Below are 15,329 nucleotides of genomic sequence, written 5' to 3'. Positions count from 1 at the left end.
ATCATTGCCCGGCTCGCCCCAGGGCGGCCAGAGAGGCAGACCAAGCAGACCTGGCACAGGCAAAGAGGGCCCTTTGGACCAAGACAGCTCGTTCCAGCCAGTCAGCTAGTCCGCAGCATGTTAGCGGCGATCACGCAATTCGTACGAAGCTGAGCACACCGGCCTCTGAGCGGCGACCGAAAGGCTTGAATGGCGAATCTCGAATCTCGAATCTTTTTTTTTCCTGTCCCCCCAATGGTCCACAGCAGTCCCGAGTGGTCCCTCTGCGCTATCCTGGCGGGGCAATATCGGCTTCTTCGTGCTGCTGCCAGTGCCGTCATGTTGTGATGACTGCACGACTGGCCACTCACTCCTCTCGCTCTGGTCTGCCCGGAAAAAAAAACACTCGCACTGGGAGATATCCACATTTTTTTACCCACGCCCCGTTTCTGTATCCTCGCTCCGGCGACAGCCTCTGGATAAAGACCGCCTCGCCGTCCTCGCTCGGTCTCTGATCGGGCCCTTCTCTTCGCCATGTCCTTCCTCTTCAACCGGCTTCCCAAGCTCGACACCTCCACCTCCCTCTCCCGCGGCAAGAACAACAGCCTGTCGCCCCTGCAGCAGAGGAAGATGCAGCAGGAAGTGGCCATGACCCCGGTTTCCACTGGCTGTCGGACGCCTGCAGAGGCCGGTATGTTTTGCTACTCGCGACCTCTTGTACACCCTGCCCGTCCAGTCCAACCCAGCCCAGCACATCATGCGCCGCGCCACACCCGGCGAGCGCTGCCCAACAACACCCAGCCGCCCCAGTTGGTGACGGCTGTGTCGGCTGTGTGCTGTTTTGGCCTGTTTGGGGCCCGGATATATGCATACCATCATGTGCGACGCAGATTCCCAGACTTGCTAACACCCTGCTCTGCCCCCAGTCTCGCGAATCGCATATCAGGCCAGTGATGTAATTGTCAGCGTACAGCCGTCTCTGGCTGTCGACTCCGAGTTCTCGGTCCACCTCAAGAGATACCATGGCAGGAGAGACAAGAGCCTGGTTGCAAAGAACGTCGACAGTGTGCCCGAGGTTCGTCTCACCCACCTTCCGGTCTCGGAGACATCCGCGCCTCCCACCAAGCCAAGACTGCCAGACTGACATGACCACAGGTTATCTCCATAAGGCACAACGCTGACCCTTTGCTGTCGGTCTTCGAGCCGGCACGGAACGGCCTCTTGGTCTCCGTCACCACAAGCTCTAGGATCCTCCTCGCCTCGGTTGGCCACTTATACAAGCTTGCCAGCTACCCCGTCGTCATCCACGTGGCTCTCCACCCAGACCAATTCCCAGATTACTCCGCCATCACCTCGATAAGGAATACAGGATGGTCATTCCTCCAGTCCGAGTCGCTTCAGGAGGCGCAGGATATGGCTCTGACCGCCCACGCCCTCGCCATCCGGTCAGGCAAGGGTGTGGTCCACTTCTTCAGCCCCGCGACCTCTCAGAACGACAAGCCAATCGATTTCGAGACACGGAGCGTGCTGCGTGAGATCCTGAACCAGGACTATGTGCGGCGGATCCAGAACTCCACCATTCCGGGAGCCGGCATATATGCCGACGACGGAAGGGTCGCCCTGGCCGAAGACCTCATTGACCTCGGCCAGGAGGCCAGCTCTCCCAGGTCGCCCCCTCCCAACGGCCTCGCCGTGCCCGAGTTGGAGGGCAAGATCTCTTCTGTCACATCAGAGAAGTCGAGCCAGCAGAGCGTGACCAGCAGCCCACCAAGTGTATCTTCGGCAACCACCGTCGAGGCTCAGCCCCCAGCAGTCACCTCAGAGCACATCTACAACTATGTCACTCTCATTTGGGCCCAAATCAAGAAACTACTCGGCCGTGAGTACCATGTCTTCGAGTACTCTGGGTCCCCTACTGCTGAGACTTGCCTGTTTATTTTCGGCCTGGATGCTGGCTTGTTTGGCGATACGATCGACAGAGCGCCCCCGTCAGAGGGTTTCGCAAATTGTGCCATCATCACGCCCCGGCTGTATAGGCCTTGGCTTGGAGTCAAGCTGATCGACATCCTGCCCAAGTCTGTCAAGAAGGTTGCCGTGTTGGAACAGATCTCCAAGAAGACGACCAAATGGGGCCCAATCCTCATCGACGTGCTGACCTCTCTGAGGAGTGGCATGGGAGGCGTCGACACCATTGTTGGCTACCACCTAGGCTATATCAACCACGAGACAGTCCAACAGGCCCTGCGCGGAATCTACCAAAACCTGATCGCGGAGAAGCCTATTCAGAACCTGGACGTTGGCTCAGCGCGCGCTCCGGAGGGAAACTCACCTTACGAGCTGGAGACGCCCAAGCTTGAGACCGCCTACACCAAGATCTTGGACCAGCTCTTTGGCTCCAGGGTATTCCTTGCGAACTCTCTCAAGTCTGACAATGCCGGAGTGTCGGCCACAATATCTGCCAGCCCAGAGTATGGATTCGGCTCTTTGTTGGCACGCAAGGAGAAGAGGTCAAACTTTATCGCAGACGTCAAGGAGTCCGCAGTCTCGGGCACGTTCCTGACGGAAACCCCGAAGCGCTCACTGGCTCAGTGGGCTGCACATGTCGAGGACCCTTCCAAGGTAGACCAGTTCGCAGAGGACGCTGTTTCTGCTCTAGAGACCGACAACTCAACCCTCTCCCGCAAGCTTCTCACCAACAAGGGCTTCTTCCGCAGGGAGTCTCTCTGGCTTGTTGGATCTGACGCGTGGTCGTACGACCTCGGAAACTCTGGCGTGCACCATGTTCTGGCGTCTGGCGAGAATGTGAACATGCTCATCATCGACTCGACACCGTACTCCGAGCGAGTCGCCACCGACGCCGCCCGGAGGAAGAAGGATATTGGCTTGTACGCCATGAACTTCGGCAACGCGTACGTTGCGTCGACAGCGGTCTACAGTTCCTACACCCAGGTCTTGCAGGCCATGGATGAGGCCGACAAGTTTGATGGGCCATCTATCGTTCTGGCATATCTGCCATACAACGACGAGCATGACTCGTCCCTCACCGTGCTTCAGGAGACGAAACAGGCCGTCGATATTGGTTACTGGCCTCTGTACCGTTGGAACCCGAAGAACGAGCTCAAGGGTGAACCGAACTTCTCCCTGGATTCTGAGCGAATCAAGAAGGAGCTAAAGGACTTCTTGGACCGTGATAACCACCTCACCCAGCTCATGGCTAAGGAGCCCAAGTTTGCGCCTGTGCTCTCGGAGGACTTTGGTACCGAGATTCGTGCTCAGCAGAAGCGAAATGCCAAGGATGCATATAATAAGCTTCTCGAGGGCCTGCAGGGTGCGCCTCTGACAATTCTTTTCGCCTCAGACGGTGGTAACGCTCAGTCTCTCGCTAAGCGACTTGGGAACCGAGGTAAGGCACGTGGCCTCAAGACTACTGTCATGGCAATGGAGGACTATCCAGTGGAAGACCTACCCACGGAGGACAACATTGTCTTCATCACCTCGACCGCCGGTCAAGGAGAGTTCCCACAGAACGGCCATGCCTTCTGGCAGGGTATCAAGGACAGCACCGAGCTGGACCTGGCCACTGTTAACTACTCTGTCTTCGCCCTTGGTGATAGCCACTACTGGCCGAGGAAAGAGGACAAGATCTATTACAACAAGCCTGGAAAGGACCTAGACAGGAAGCTGTCTGACTTTGGTGCAAAGCGCTTGGCTGAGATCGGTCTTGGCGATGACCAGGATCCTGACGGGTACCAGACTGGATACAATGACTGGGAGCCACTTATCTGGCAGGCTTTGGGCGTTGCGAATGTCGATGGCCTCCCCGAGGAACCACCTCCACTCACCAACGAAGACATCAAGCTGGCTTCCAACTATCTCCGAGGCACCATTGTCGAGGGCTTGAACGACCCCACAACCGCTGCCATTTCTGCGGCTGACCAGCAACTCACCAAGTTCCATGGTACCTACATGCAGGACGACAGGGACATCCGAGACGAAAGGAAAGCCCAAGGCTTGGAGCCTGCTTACTCTTTCATGATCCGCTGTCGCTTGCCAGGTGGTGTCTCCACGCCGCAGCAGTGGGTCCAGATGGACGACATCGCCAACACACTCGGAAACGAGACCATGAAGCTGACCACACGACAAACGTTCCAATTCCACGGTGTTGTGAAGGGGAAGCTCAAACCAGCGATGCAGGCTATCAACCGGGCTCTCATGACGACGATTGCCGCTTGCGGTGATGTAAACAGAAACGTGATGTGCAGCTCGCTTCCTACCCAGTCAAAGTATCACAAGGAAGTCCATGAGTGCTCGAAGCGCATTAGTGATCACCTTTTGCCTTCTACATCCGCCTATCACGAGATCTGGCTGACAGACGACGATGACAAGAAGACGCAGGTTGCGGGTGATGCGGTGCAGGATTTCGAGCCCCTGTACGGGCCCACATACCTGCCCCGGAAGTTCAAGATCACCATTGCCGTCCCACCACACAATGACACTGATGTCTACGCACATGACATTGGTCTCGTTGCTATCAAGGGTGACGACGGCCACCTACTTGGCTTCAACCTGATGGCCGGCGGTGGTATGGGTGCCACGCACAATAACAAGAAGACGTACCCGCAAACAGGACGTATGCTGGGCTTTGTTACACGCGCGGATGTGCACATCGCCTGCGAGAAGGTCATGCTGGTGCAACGTGACCACGGAGACCGCACGAACCGCAAGCACGCGCGTCTCAAGTACACCATTGACGACATGGGCGTCGATGTGTTCAGGAGCAAGGTTGAGGAGCTGTGGGGCAAGAAGTTTGCACCCGCCAGGCCATTCAAGTTCGAGTCCAACGTCGACACATTCGGATGGCAGAAGGATGAGACGGGGTTGAACCACTTCACCTTCTTCATCGAGAACGGACGAATCGAGGATACGGCCGACTTCCAGATGAAGACCGGCCTCCGCGAGATTGCCAAGTTGCACAAGGGCGAGTTCCGTTTGACCGGCAACCAGCATCTGATTCTGTCTAACGTTGCCGACGAGGACCTGGATTCCATGAAGGCCCTCATGAAGAAGTACAAGCTCGACAACGTCAAGTTCTCTGGGTTGCGTCTTTCGTCGTCCGCCTGTGTGGCGTTCCCGACCTGTGGCCTGGCCATGGCCGAGTCGGAACGGTATCTGCCCGTGCTTATCTCCAAGCTAGAGAGCACGCTCGAGGAGAACGGCCTGCGACAGGACTCTATTGTCATGAGAATGACGGGTTGCCCCAATGGTTGCGCACGACCCTGGTTGGCTGAGGTCGCTTTCGTCGGCAAGGCCTATGGCGCGTACAACATGTACCTGGGTGGCGGTTACCATGGCCAGCGTCTGAACAAGCTGTATCGGTCAAGCATCAAGGAGGATGAGATCTTGGCCATCATGAAGCCCCTTCTGAAGGAGTATGCTCTCGAGAGGGAGGAAGGTGAGAGATTCGGCGACTTCTGCATTCGCAAGGGTGTGATCAAGGCGACGACGGATGGCAAGAACTTCCACGATGATGTGAGTAACTTACACCCATCCTCTAATCGACACCATAGAGCATGACTGACTTTACACCAGGTTGCCGAGCTGGAAGAGGATGACGAGTAGATTGGAGGCACGGAACACACTCTCTCTTTACGGACTTGGCGGAAAGGTTACAAATAGGTCCGGCGGGCAAAATCCTAAACTTGCATTTGGGCAAAACAAAATCAAAGATGGAAATCGATTCCCCGGAAATTTATCCACAAATAGCATGCTAGGCGTAATGGATTTCGATAATAGTCGAGTGTACATAGTGCGACATTAAAAGTATAAACGCGTTTTAAGAGATATCGTCTACCTTTGCGACATGTTCTACTCGCACGACTCGGATCGGCTTTGTCGGCCTGGTCCACTATCTACTTCAGTACCTAGGTAGATGCAAGGTCTCCTTCATTCAGCTGCAGAGAAATGGCTGGCTCAACTCGGCAAATGGCCGTGGCAAACCCGGTTCGTATTCCTTATATACGGTTTTTTTGACAGATAGAAGTCGTAGCGCTAGAAATCGATGGCGTCCTTGTTATAAAGTATATTTCACGGAGACGCAGCACAGGACCTGCCCCCTTTTCGCTTGCCCACCCGTACGCCGTTCTCTATGCCTCTGATGAAACCACTCCCACCTCTATTCCGGGTGTCTTGGTCTTCGCTTTGCACTCATCTCTAGTAGCTCATAAGATCTGCGTGCGATGTGGTTAGTAATGTTGCGTCTCAGCCTCGCCCCACAAATCGACCACAGGAGAGCACCTCACCTCGTCCGAACAGACCACGCTTGGTCCAGTCCATCATCATGAGCATCCTCGTCCTGAAACTCACGGACTGCGCAAAATAGGCGCCGCGCCAGGTGTACACGGCCCACAGCCCGCCGCTCAGGTTCCACCCGCCACCGAGGTCGAAGACCGCCGAGTTGCCGATATAGGCGAGGCTGCCGAGGTGGTGGTACTCGAAGGCCTTGTAGACGGCGTCGTCGAGGTCGCCGTCACGAATGTCGTTCGCTCTTAGCCCGGGTGCGGCGTGGGCCATCTTGTTGAACTTGTAGGCGAGGTACTGTCCCTGCTGGTTGGCGCGCTGGGCGGTCGCGGGCAGCGAGGTGAGCTTGCTGTCGATCTGCTTGAGCAGCTCCCTCAGCTCGCCAAAATCGAGAGTGCCGCTCTGGTCCTTGTCGAACTCGGCGAATAGGCGGTCCAGCCGCTTCAGATGGCCGACGGCCTGGGGGAACTTGCGCTTCACCTCGGCCGCCACCTTGCGCCACTCGGTGAAGTGCAGGTCCAGGCTCTCCGGGTCCTTTCCGTGCTTCCAGGCCATCCCGCGCAGGAAAGTTACGATGTTGTCGGCCACATTATTCTGCACCGTCGAGCAGTCACCGATGGCGTAGACGTCGCCCAGGGGCGCGCCGTTCAGGCGCAGGTGCGTGTCAGTCTCGAGTGCGTGCCGGTTGGTCTGGTAGTTGCCGAGCTTCTTCGCCAGGGTCTGGCTGAAGTCTGTCTGGGAGACACCCGTGGACCACAGGCAGAAGCCCATTGGTAGCTCCTTGGTGACTGTCTTGCCATCCTCGCCTTTCTGTGTGAAAACGATGCTGTCCTTCTTCACCTCGGACACTCTGGAGTTGGTGAGGACCTTGATCCCGTCTCGTTTGAAGCGCTCTTCAGCGTATTTGGACACGGCCTCATCGTAGGTGTTGAGGATGTGCCCACGGCTCTGGATCAGGTGTACCGAAATTTCGTTGCGCAGTAGCTTCGGGAAATGCTTGGTCAGATCCTCGTTAAGCAGATCATACAGCTCAGCTGCGAATTCCACGCCTGTCGGACCACCGCCGCTGACCACGAATGAGAGGAGGCGTCTCCGCTCCTCGTCTGGGGTGGTTGGGAGGCAGGCCAATTCAAGATTCTGTATGACCTGGTTTCTGATCACTCGAGCATCTCTTATATCCTTGAGGAAGTGGCAGTTGTCCAGCCCCTTGACGCCGTGGGGATTTGTCTGCGACCCTACAGCAATAACCAATTTGTCATATGGAACGTAGAACCTGACAGTCTTGCCTTGGGCGTCGAGCTGCGAGACCTCCACAAGCCTGCTTGAGAAGTCGACGTCTTCGGCCTTGGCACGGATGAAGTGGCCCTTCACCCTTGCCAGTATCCTCCTTATCGGCTCGACAAGAGACTTCATCTCGAGTGTCCCGACAGTCGCCGACGGCAGCATTGGCGTGAACAGGAAGTAATTGGCGGGCGAGATGACGGTAACGTGGTAGTCCTCCGGGTTGAGCTCCTTCAGCAGGGCCACACCGCCCCAGCCACCACCGAGGATCACCAGCTTTGGCTTGTCCTTCCTCTTCTTATGCTCCTCGGTGTCCTCGTCGTCTATGAGGACATCTGCAATGGGGAGGTTCTTGGGGCCGCCCCGCCGAGGACTTAGTGCGAGTTGCGAAACATCGCACTCGGCAGCAACGGCGTGCTCGTTATAGGTGGAAGCGTCGTAGATGAAGAAGGCACCGAAGATGAGACCGACAAAGACAATCCCACTACCAACCCAGGCCATACTCCGATAGGCAAAGTTGAGGGCCCATGACTCTCGTTGTGGGAGGGGCTTCCCGGACAGCAGTCGAGCATCGATCTTGGACGTGAAGGCGGCCAAAGGCTGGCGTCGAAGGAGGTCTTGTGGCCTGGGTGGCTGCGGCGCCGATCGAGTGGGCCCGGGTCTTGACTTTCTGCTCAGGTCACGGGCTTGTACGGCCCCGAAATGTGCCTGCTGAACTGTTGATGGGAAATTTCGGACACTTGCGAGGCCTCGTTGGCGCCCTGCGCGGGCGGCCAGGGCGCTGAGTGACGCTTGCGAAGGCATAGATACCACCAGGCGAAGGTGGATTGCGAGTGAGGGCGTATGCCTGTTGGCGTGTCTCTGCTTGAAAGAGGGTCAAAGAACAGTTAGGGCATGAGCATGCCGGCGGGACACGGAGAAGAGGATTATCGGGAGAGGGCGATGTCTAGAAGGTGGTAGAAGGGGAAGGTTGTTGTCGGCCTCGCGCCTTGGAAGGCTGTACCTCCAATGGACAACGCATGGCCATGGCCAATTGAGAAGCTACCTGGGTACCTGTTTTGGGTACAGGGAGAGCTAAGCTGCTGTGTACCTGCTCCGTATAGGTAGCCCCTGTCTACGATCTTGCGTCATAGTTCCCTTCGCTCGAGCGCATTTCATCTTGGCGTCATCGGCACGTGGTGCTTAATTCGACTTTCACCCATCTGCACGTTACACTGAAAGTATTCGGCTCGAGTCTTTTCGAAGGTCAACATGGCCGAGAGTCCGAGATGGCCCAGAACATGCGCGATTTCCTGACTGTGGGAAGGCAAGAACAAGGCCAATCGGCCCCCTCGGAGAGCTTTGACCAGGCATCGCCCCCTCGCGCCCATCGGCCTTGGTCTCGGCCGCACGAATTCTGTAGTAGAGCCAACCAGACCGGCCAGCCCGTTCGTTACCGTTAGCTTGGATCCGCGAACTCGTCGGGGTTGCAGACCACTACCCCATGGAAGGGTGACATGAATCGAAGATCCAAACGTTGTAGCACAATGCCCACAGTTGGGCAGGGTCCCATCGCACAACAAACACAGTGCCTACCTCAGAACTGCCGTCACACCTACACACAAAGCACTCTGGTACCGGATCCACTGCCAAAGGCCAAATGAAACTATGCTAGTTATTCAAGTATGTATATATCCCAACCTCGCTATGCAATATTCCTTCCCTCTCTTGGTGAAGTAGCCATCGGCCACCACGATTAGCACCTGAAGTACCTCTTCTCCACCCATCTGTCCTCGATGTCGGGAATCATATTGCAGACAACGACCGTGATGTCGGGGAAAACGGACGTTAGTCGGTGTAGCCCCATGCGACCTGCCGAGTACGTAGCGAAAACAATTCTGTCTTGAGCCACTCCGTGGTCAACGAGGACCTGAACTGCCATCAACGCCGATCCGCCAGAAGACATCTGCGCGTCGAGCAGGAGAACACTCTCGTGGGTCTTGATATCCCTGGGAAGCTGGCTGTAGTGCAGTTCCGGCTCGCCTGTGCGTATGCTCGACTGGATGAGGATCCGCCCGGACTTGCAATCTGGGATCACCCGCTTGAGCCCTGTTTCCAGAGCCGCGCCACCTCGCAGCAACACGACTGCTGATACTTCACCTTCCGGAGCGAGGCCCCGGTAGTGGTAACCTTGCGGAGTTTCCACGGTCGTGGATGCAAACCGCACGTTGTTCATTGCTCTACGAACGTTGTCAGAGAGGGGGGGAGAGAGAGAGGAAACACCCCCCAGTAGCGTCCATTGTGGTACTTACTGCTCAATTATGAGAGTAGCCAGTCGGTCGAAGTAGAATATGAAGTCCTCGGGCGATGTGTCAATATCTCTAATGATTGTGTTCATGCCTTTGAGCTGCGCCGTCGCTTTGAGTACTACCACCTTTTCGCTAAGGGGCTCAGACTGGGCTTGGACTTCGAGCTGGTGAAGGGCGGCCCGGTGGTGCCGGGATTTCTCAACGAGCTTTTGCTGGACGGACTGGACCACCATGTCTGCCACAGGTTGTCAATTTGGGTGTTTTCCCATGGACGTGCCCTGACCTACCGATTGCGACGGTATTCTCAACCCGCGTCGGCACGATAACATCCGCATTCTTCCGCTGCGGATCGACATACTAAATGAAAAGTTAGCTTGTTAGGTTGCAGGAAGCCGGATCCCGGAGTATATGCATACGTTCTCGAAGTTTGGTTTCACCCACATGAACCACTGCTTGATCACACCCTCCACAGTCCTCCCCCGGCATTCAACATCGCGTAATATTCTTCGCGACAAACAGGTGTCCGCGTCGGCCTCGCAGTAAATCTGGGTGTTTGTCAGCACATGTCGAGCTTGGTCAGGCCGTATGGCCGATCTCCTGACCTTCATATCCAGCAGCTCCAGCACTCTTGGGTCGTGAAGGGCGAAAATCCCCTCCACCACCAGCACGTGGGGAGAGTAGATGGCAGTGGTCTTGTCTACTCGGGCATGTTTCTCAAACGAATAAATAGGGATTTCGGCTCGTTTTCTGTGATGATCATAAGTCTTGGCGGCCAGCGCGAGGGTCGCCTTCGGCGCATGATGACACCCACCCAGCCTTGAGGTCGCGAAGGCATTCCACCAATTTGTCAAAATCAATGGCCTGGAGACCTAGGTAAGCCCACACTCAGAGAATTCTGACCGGCACGGCATGACACTGACATCTGGAGAGTCAAAGTCATACTCGTTGAGAAATGCCTTTCTGGACGACTCGGCGTCTAAACTCTTGTAGAAAGAGTCCTGTATTGCACATCAGCGACGGCACTTCCCCATGTCAGTCTCGACCTGACGCACCATGGACAGAATCACAACCCATGGCAGGTTCAGTTTGTTGACGATGGCCCTCGACAAGGTCGACTTGCCCGAGCCTGAGCTACCAGCTATGCCGACCAGGGACACATCAGCCCACGGAGGGGAGTAATGAGCCCTCTTGGCGATGGCATTTGCTGAGGTCACAGAGTCCATGGTGAGAGCTTGAGGCTTTCTGAAAGCAAGCCCGGCCAAAATGCCGCCAAACGCCACACAGGACGGATGTGCCCTCGGGTGAACTACGAAAAGTTAGCATGGTCACCCAAGTCTATCAAAAGAGATAGGCGCCCACATTTTTTCCCAGTATCAGTTGCAGGGATACCTTCTTCCCTTGAAACATATGTATCAGTGTGCGGTTAGGCTCCGAATATTGTCTGTATGGCCAGGTATGAAATTAAATTCTGGGTAGAGACTGAAAGTGTGTATATAGGATGAGGAGAGTGAGGCTCTCGTGAGGGCTTTGGGGGGCACGATTTGCTGCTTATCACTCCCGAGGTTGCACTGTCCGGCGCGCGTGCCCGAGTACAAGGGTCGGCCGGCAGACTCGAAAGGGGTGGTGTGCACAGGGGCCTACAGGCTCGCCCACTTGGCGTCTGCGCGACGCAGTGCCAGGTTGCTAGAGCCGCAGCCACAGCCCAGCAGCCCAGACGGGACCTGGTACCTAGAGGTGCACAGTTCCCCAAGGCGGAAAGACGGGGCAGAAACCGTCAGCGAGTGGGCCATCCCGGAGTTTTCTGCACTACTAGTAGGCTCTGCGCCAAAACCTCCAAACCTCACGAGCTTCCGTCATTTCTTCATCTTCCCTTCTCACCCGCATCCCGATCCCAAAAGATCGCCAGCTCAGCATCCTGCGCGCACATCCATACACCCCCAAAACCATAGACAGCGACAGGCTGCAGTCAGTGCCCATCCATCGGATCTCATCAACCCATATGAGCTTCTGTGGTGTCGCGTCATACCAAGCTATGAATGTCTTCTAGTGGGCCTCCCACCATCCAGTTCCAGCCTCCCGGTTCAGATGACCTGGCCTTTTGGGAGAGGGTTGCTGCCGAGTTTCGAAACAGATTTGGCAACATGGTACGAACTGACCGTTCGCGCAATGGCGCGTTGAGCAGGATGGCATTGTTGACCTGATTGCCCTGCAGACGTCCACAGCGTCTACTACCACGCCGTTTCGGCACGCCTTCGAGCAACGCGTGGTGGACATGTCCATGCCGAAAAGGTTAGTCATTTCCCGCTTGCCCTCCTGCACCTGTCACTTTCATGGTACAGACGCTTTGCCCTGGGTCGAATGATGTTATACATATATCAATGGGAATCTCTCCTAGACAAGAATGCGGAAGAAGATATATCAAAATTAATTTCTGACTACTCACCCACCCCCGGTCTCCTCAAAACCCCTCCTCTCGCACTGCAGTGAGCATGCCGCTGACCAAGATGGACAGTGATATCAATGCATTGATACTAGACTATCTCACAGTGGAGGGATACCCACAGGCTGCTGCAAATTTCTCCAAGGAGGCAAATTTGCAGCCCATGCAAGACGACCCTGCCATCAGAGCCCGCCAGGAAATCAGGAATCTGATCCACCAGGGACACATCCAGGACGCCATCGAGTCACTTAATGGCCTAGACCCAGACGTATGTCTACTTCTCCCACTGTCTTCCCTCTTGAGCCTTCGGTCTTGAGCCCAGCACTATGATTAGAACACGAGTTTTACATGCACCACGCATATGACCTTCGGGTCGTTGATGATAAACAACCACTTTTTTAATGAGCACCCTCCACACCCCGTATCTTAGTTCGACAGTCTCCTCTTGTGCGGCCGTCACTAACCTGCCTCAGATCCTGGACCAAGATCCACACCTGCACTTTTCGCTCCTCAGGCTGCAGCTTGTGGAGTTGATCCGCAACAGCAGCGACGGTGACAAGAGTGTCATGGATGCTATCCAGTTTGCGCGCGACCAGCTCGGTCCTAGGGCATCGCGGCAACCTGCTTTCTTGAAGCCGCTCGAGAACACCATGGCTATCTTGCTTTACCCCCGGGACAGCTTGAAGCCCGAGCAGGCGGCCATCATGCATCCTAATCTGCGTAGAGAGGTCTCCGACATGGTCAACGAGGCCATCATGCAGCGCCAGATGCAGCGAACCGAGGCAGCCCTTCGGCATCTGCTAAAGGTCCGTGCCTGGAGTGAGGACAAGGGTCGCAGTTCTGGCATCAGCCTCCCTGAGAAGATTGAGCTCGGTCTGAACGGCGAAGACAGCTCCCATGAGAATGGGTCCTCTGAGCCTATGGTTACGAACTAGTTGTCCTCAGCCGCCCACTATGATTATTGAGGCTGGGCAACCGCTTTATTGATACGGGGACCACCAAAGGCAATGGTCCGGCGTTACACTTTGATTTCCAGGGTCCTGGTAGGTTAGGAAGCGAGCAGGGCAAAGCCCTCGGCGTTGGCGTTATGAACTCGTAGGCAGGTGGAGTGGGCCTCACCAGCGGTACAATTGTATGATCATGATAGCCCGAAAGACAGCAGACCTTTCGTCCAGATCTTGACATGGAAAAACCATCTTGCACTGAAATCTGATTTTGTTTTCCCGAAAGCAACATCCCAATTTGTCTTTGTGGTCAATTGCCCGTAGCATCACTGTCTACGCACTAGGCTCTGGCAGGATGATGACCTCTCATGCTTGCCAACCGTTGCAGCGGCAGGTTTGCTTCACCCAGGTATCACAAGCACAAACAATCCTAGCTGATGATTCATTGCTGCATGTCACTGGTTGCTCATTGTAAAACGTATTGCTCGGGCACGTTCATTTACCAATTATGTACAACTCCCCCGCCCGACCGTGCCTCCCACCAGACTCCAAAACCGCCTTACTTGGTCCTGATGTGCTTCAACTTGCCTGGTGAGTAGAGGAAATTGTTGGCATAGGCCTTTGGCGTAAACTTCCTCTCATTGGGCTCCTGAACAAAGTACTCGTAGCCCTGCTTCTCGGCAAAGTGCACTGCATCCTCCTTGCTCTTGAAGTTGAGGTGAGTGCCCTGCATGTAGTCGCCCGAGGACTGCCAGCCCATCAGGGGGTTCTCCCACCTGTGGCCCTTAGGCAGCACGTCCCAGTCCATCCGCCACTTCTTTGTCTGCCAGTCGCCGGACTGCGTGGCGGGCTTGGCCTGCTTGTAGATGCGCACGGTACGGGCCTGCAGCTCCATCGGGGCGCCGGACGTGATGGCCGCGGGGAGGACATCGGTCTCCTCGGATCCATCAAGGACTCGCTTGGGGACAGGTGTGAACGTTCTGTATTTTTTTGTGCGGAGTGTCAGCAGGGCCGTCTCTCTTCAGAACATGTCCCTCCTTCATTTGGGCAGAGAGGCAACAGCCTGGGCAAGGTTCACGCACGAAGTGGCATTATCAATGCGAGCGGCATAGTCGGGCTGGTTGGAAATGCCTCCCTGTGACGGCGCCGGGGGGGCCGGCTCGGAGACGGGTGCCCTTGCCTTGACGATGGACGGGGACTGCTGGCTGCTCTCGAAGCGCCGGGCGGCGATCCGTGGGGCCTGGGACATGGCCCGCAGCAGGCGAGCTGCCTGTGGTGTGCGTAGTGAAGCCATTGGGGGGCGGGTCGGGTTGATTCCACGTCGCCAGGTCGGATTTGTGACCGGAAGGGTTCCTGCTGATGTGGTGTGCTGCGGCGAGAGTCGTCGAGCTTCGTCCAGGAACGAGGTTGTGACGTTGGATGAGCTAAGCAGGATTGGCGGGTCATGATTGGACGAAAATCAGCGCGGTCTTGGTCCGCAGCACTGCCTCCGGCTTCAACCGTTCAACGCTGAACGTCAATCGCATCTTGCAAGAACAACGTCAATTGAAGCGACCAGGCCAACGCGCAATTGACCCTCCCCTCCTCCTTCAAGTCACGGTTGATTCGAATCCCACAGCCACCATGAGCTACGTTACACGCCGAGCGCTCTCGACGCTCATCCCTCCCAAGGTAAACCGAGTCGCCGCGATTTCCTGCTTGTAGAGGAGAATGCTAACGCTACGGTGCACAGGTTGCTTCGCCCAAGGTACGTTCGAAATACTCGATCACCATACGACTATAGCGATGACTGCGGTATTGGAGAGGCAAAGCGCCGGGGGCCAGCAGGGCCGGCGAAGGGCTCAATGCTCGCCGATGATGTCCGACAACCCGTGATGGGTTGTTCCAACATGGATGCGTCGGCTCGGATCCGCGACTGCAGGAGACAAAAGACATACCTTTGCCGCATTATCACGGTTGGGGAATTGAGGCTGATTAGGAGTGCTTCACAGGCGATCGGAGCCAACCCCAACGCCATTGCGATGAAGCGCGTTGTCAACTTCTACGAGAAGCTGCCCCGGGGTCCCGCCCCGGAGGTCAAGGCCACTGGGCTCCTCGGCC

General features: G+C 56.1%; 5 protein-coding genes across 5 annotated transcripts; 2 read left to right on the top strand and 3 right to left on the bottom strand.

The window, feature by feature from the left end:
- Nucleotides 1-513: 513 nt before the first annotated feature.
- KVR01_002163 (sulfite reductase (NADPH) subunit beta) lies at nt 514-5,598 on the top strand (the record flags this gene model as incomplete). The annotated part of the gene is made up of 4 exons (XM_044791211.1): nt 514-670; nt 906-1,054; nt 1,135-5,508; nt 5,569-5,598. The coding sequence occupies 4 exons, from the start codon at nt 514-516 to the stop codon at nt 5,596-5,598; spliced, it is 4,710 nt and encodes a 1,569-aa protein (XP_044647178.1).
- A 591-nt stretch (nt 5,599-6,189) lies between these two features.
- Nucleotides 6,190-8,058, bottom strand: KVR01_002423 (uncharacterized protein; the record flags this gene model as incomplete). The annotated part of the gene is made up of 2 exons (XM_044786758.1): nt 6,190-6,206; nt 6,279-8,058. The coding sequence occupies 2 exons, from the start codon at nt 8,056-8,058 to the stop codon at nt 6,190-6,192; spliced, it is 1,797 nt and encodes a 598-aa protein (XP_044647438.1).
- Nucleotides 8,059-8,780: 722 nt separating this feature from the next.
- On the bottom strand, nt 8,781-11,501 carry KVR01_003820 (uncharacterized protein). Its single transcript, XM_044784092.1, has 9 exons — nt 11,205-11,501; nt 10,898-11,151; nt 10,766-10,843; nt 10,657-10,706; nt 10,448-10,592; nt 10,262-10,390; nt 10,133-10,202; nt 9,849-10,080; nt 8,781-9,776 (listed from the first exon to the last, which is right to left on the bottom strand). The coding sequence occupies exons 2-9, from the start codon at nt 11,066-11,068 to the stop codon at nt 9,293-9,295; spliced, it is 1,359 nt and encodes a 452-aa protein (XP_044648835.1). The 5' UTR covers nt 11,069-11,151; nt 11,205-11,501; the 3' UTR covers nt 8,781-9,292.
- A 380-nt stretch (nt 11,502-11,881) lies between these two features.
- Nucleotides 11,882-13,220, top strand: KVR01_002102 (uncharacterized protein; the record flags this gene model as incomplete). Its single annotated transcript, XM_044783065.1, has 4 exons — nt 11,882-11,989; nt 12,058-12,134; nt 12,358-12,553; nt 12,759-13,220. 4 exons carry the CDS (start codon nt 11,882-11,884, stop codon nt 13,218-13,220), a joined length of 843 nt encoding a protein of 280 aa, XP_044647117.1.
- Nucleotides 13,221-13,788: 568 nt separating this feature from the next.
- Nucleotides 13,789-14,523, bottom strand: KVR01_002683 (uncharacterized protein; the record flags this gene model as incomplete). Its single annotated transcript, XM_044793307.1, has 2 exons — nt 13,789-14,209; nt 14,312-14,523. The coding sequence occupies 2 exons, from the start codon at nt 14,521-14,523 to the stop codon at nt 13,789-13,791; spliced, it is 633 nt and encodes a 210-aa protein (XP_044647698.1).
- Nucleotides 14,524-15,329: the final 806 nt, after the last annotated feature.

Source organism: Diaporthe batatas (assembly GCF_019321695.1).
Source record: "Diaporthe batatas strain CRI 302-4 chromosome Unknown Contig00003, whole genome shotgun sequence".
Lineage (NCBI taxonomy): Eukaryota > Fungi > Ascomycota > Sordariomycetes > Diaporthales > Diaporthaceae > Diaporthe > Diaporthe batatas.
Note: the sequence above shows the minus strand (reverse complement) of the source record. Positions and strands in the feature narration are given on the sequence as shown.

Excerpts from the sequence above, each read along its gene's own strand:
- KVR01_003820 (XM_044784092.1), bottom strand. The coding sequence starts at position 11,068 with ATGGACTCTGTGACCTCAGCAAATGCCATCGCCAAGAGGGCTCATTAC. Across the intron at positions 10,707-10,765 it reads ATGACTTTGACTCTCCAGAT|GCCATTGATTTTGACAAATT; the intron begins GTCAGTGTCATG and ends CTAGGTCTCCAG. Across the intron at positions 10,081-10,132 it reads TGAGAATACCGTCGCAATCG|ACATGGTGGTCCAGTCCGTC; the intron begins GTAGGTCAGGGC and ends AACCTGTGGCAG.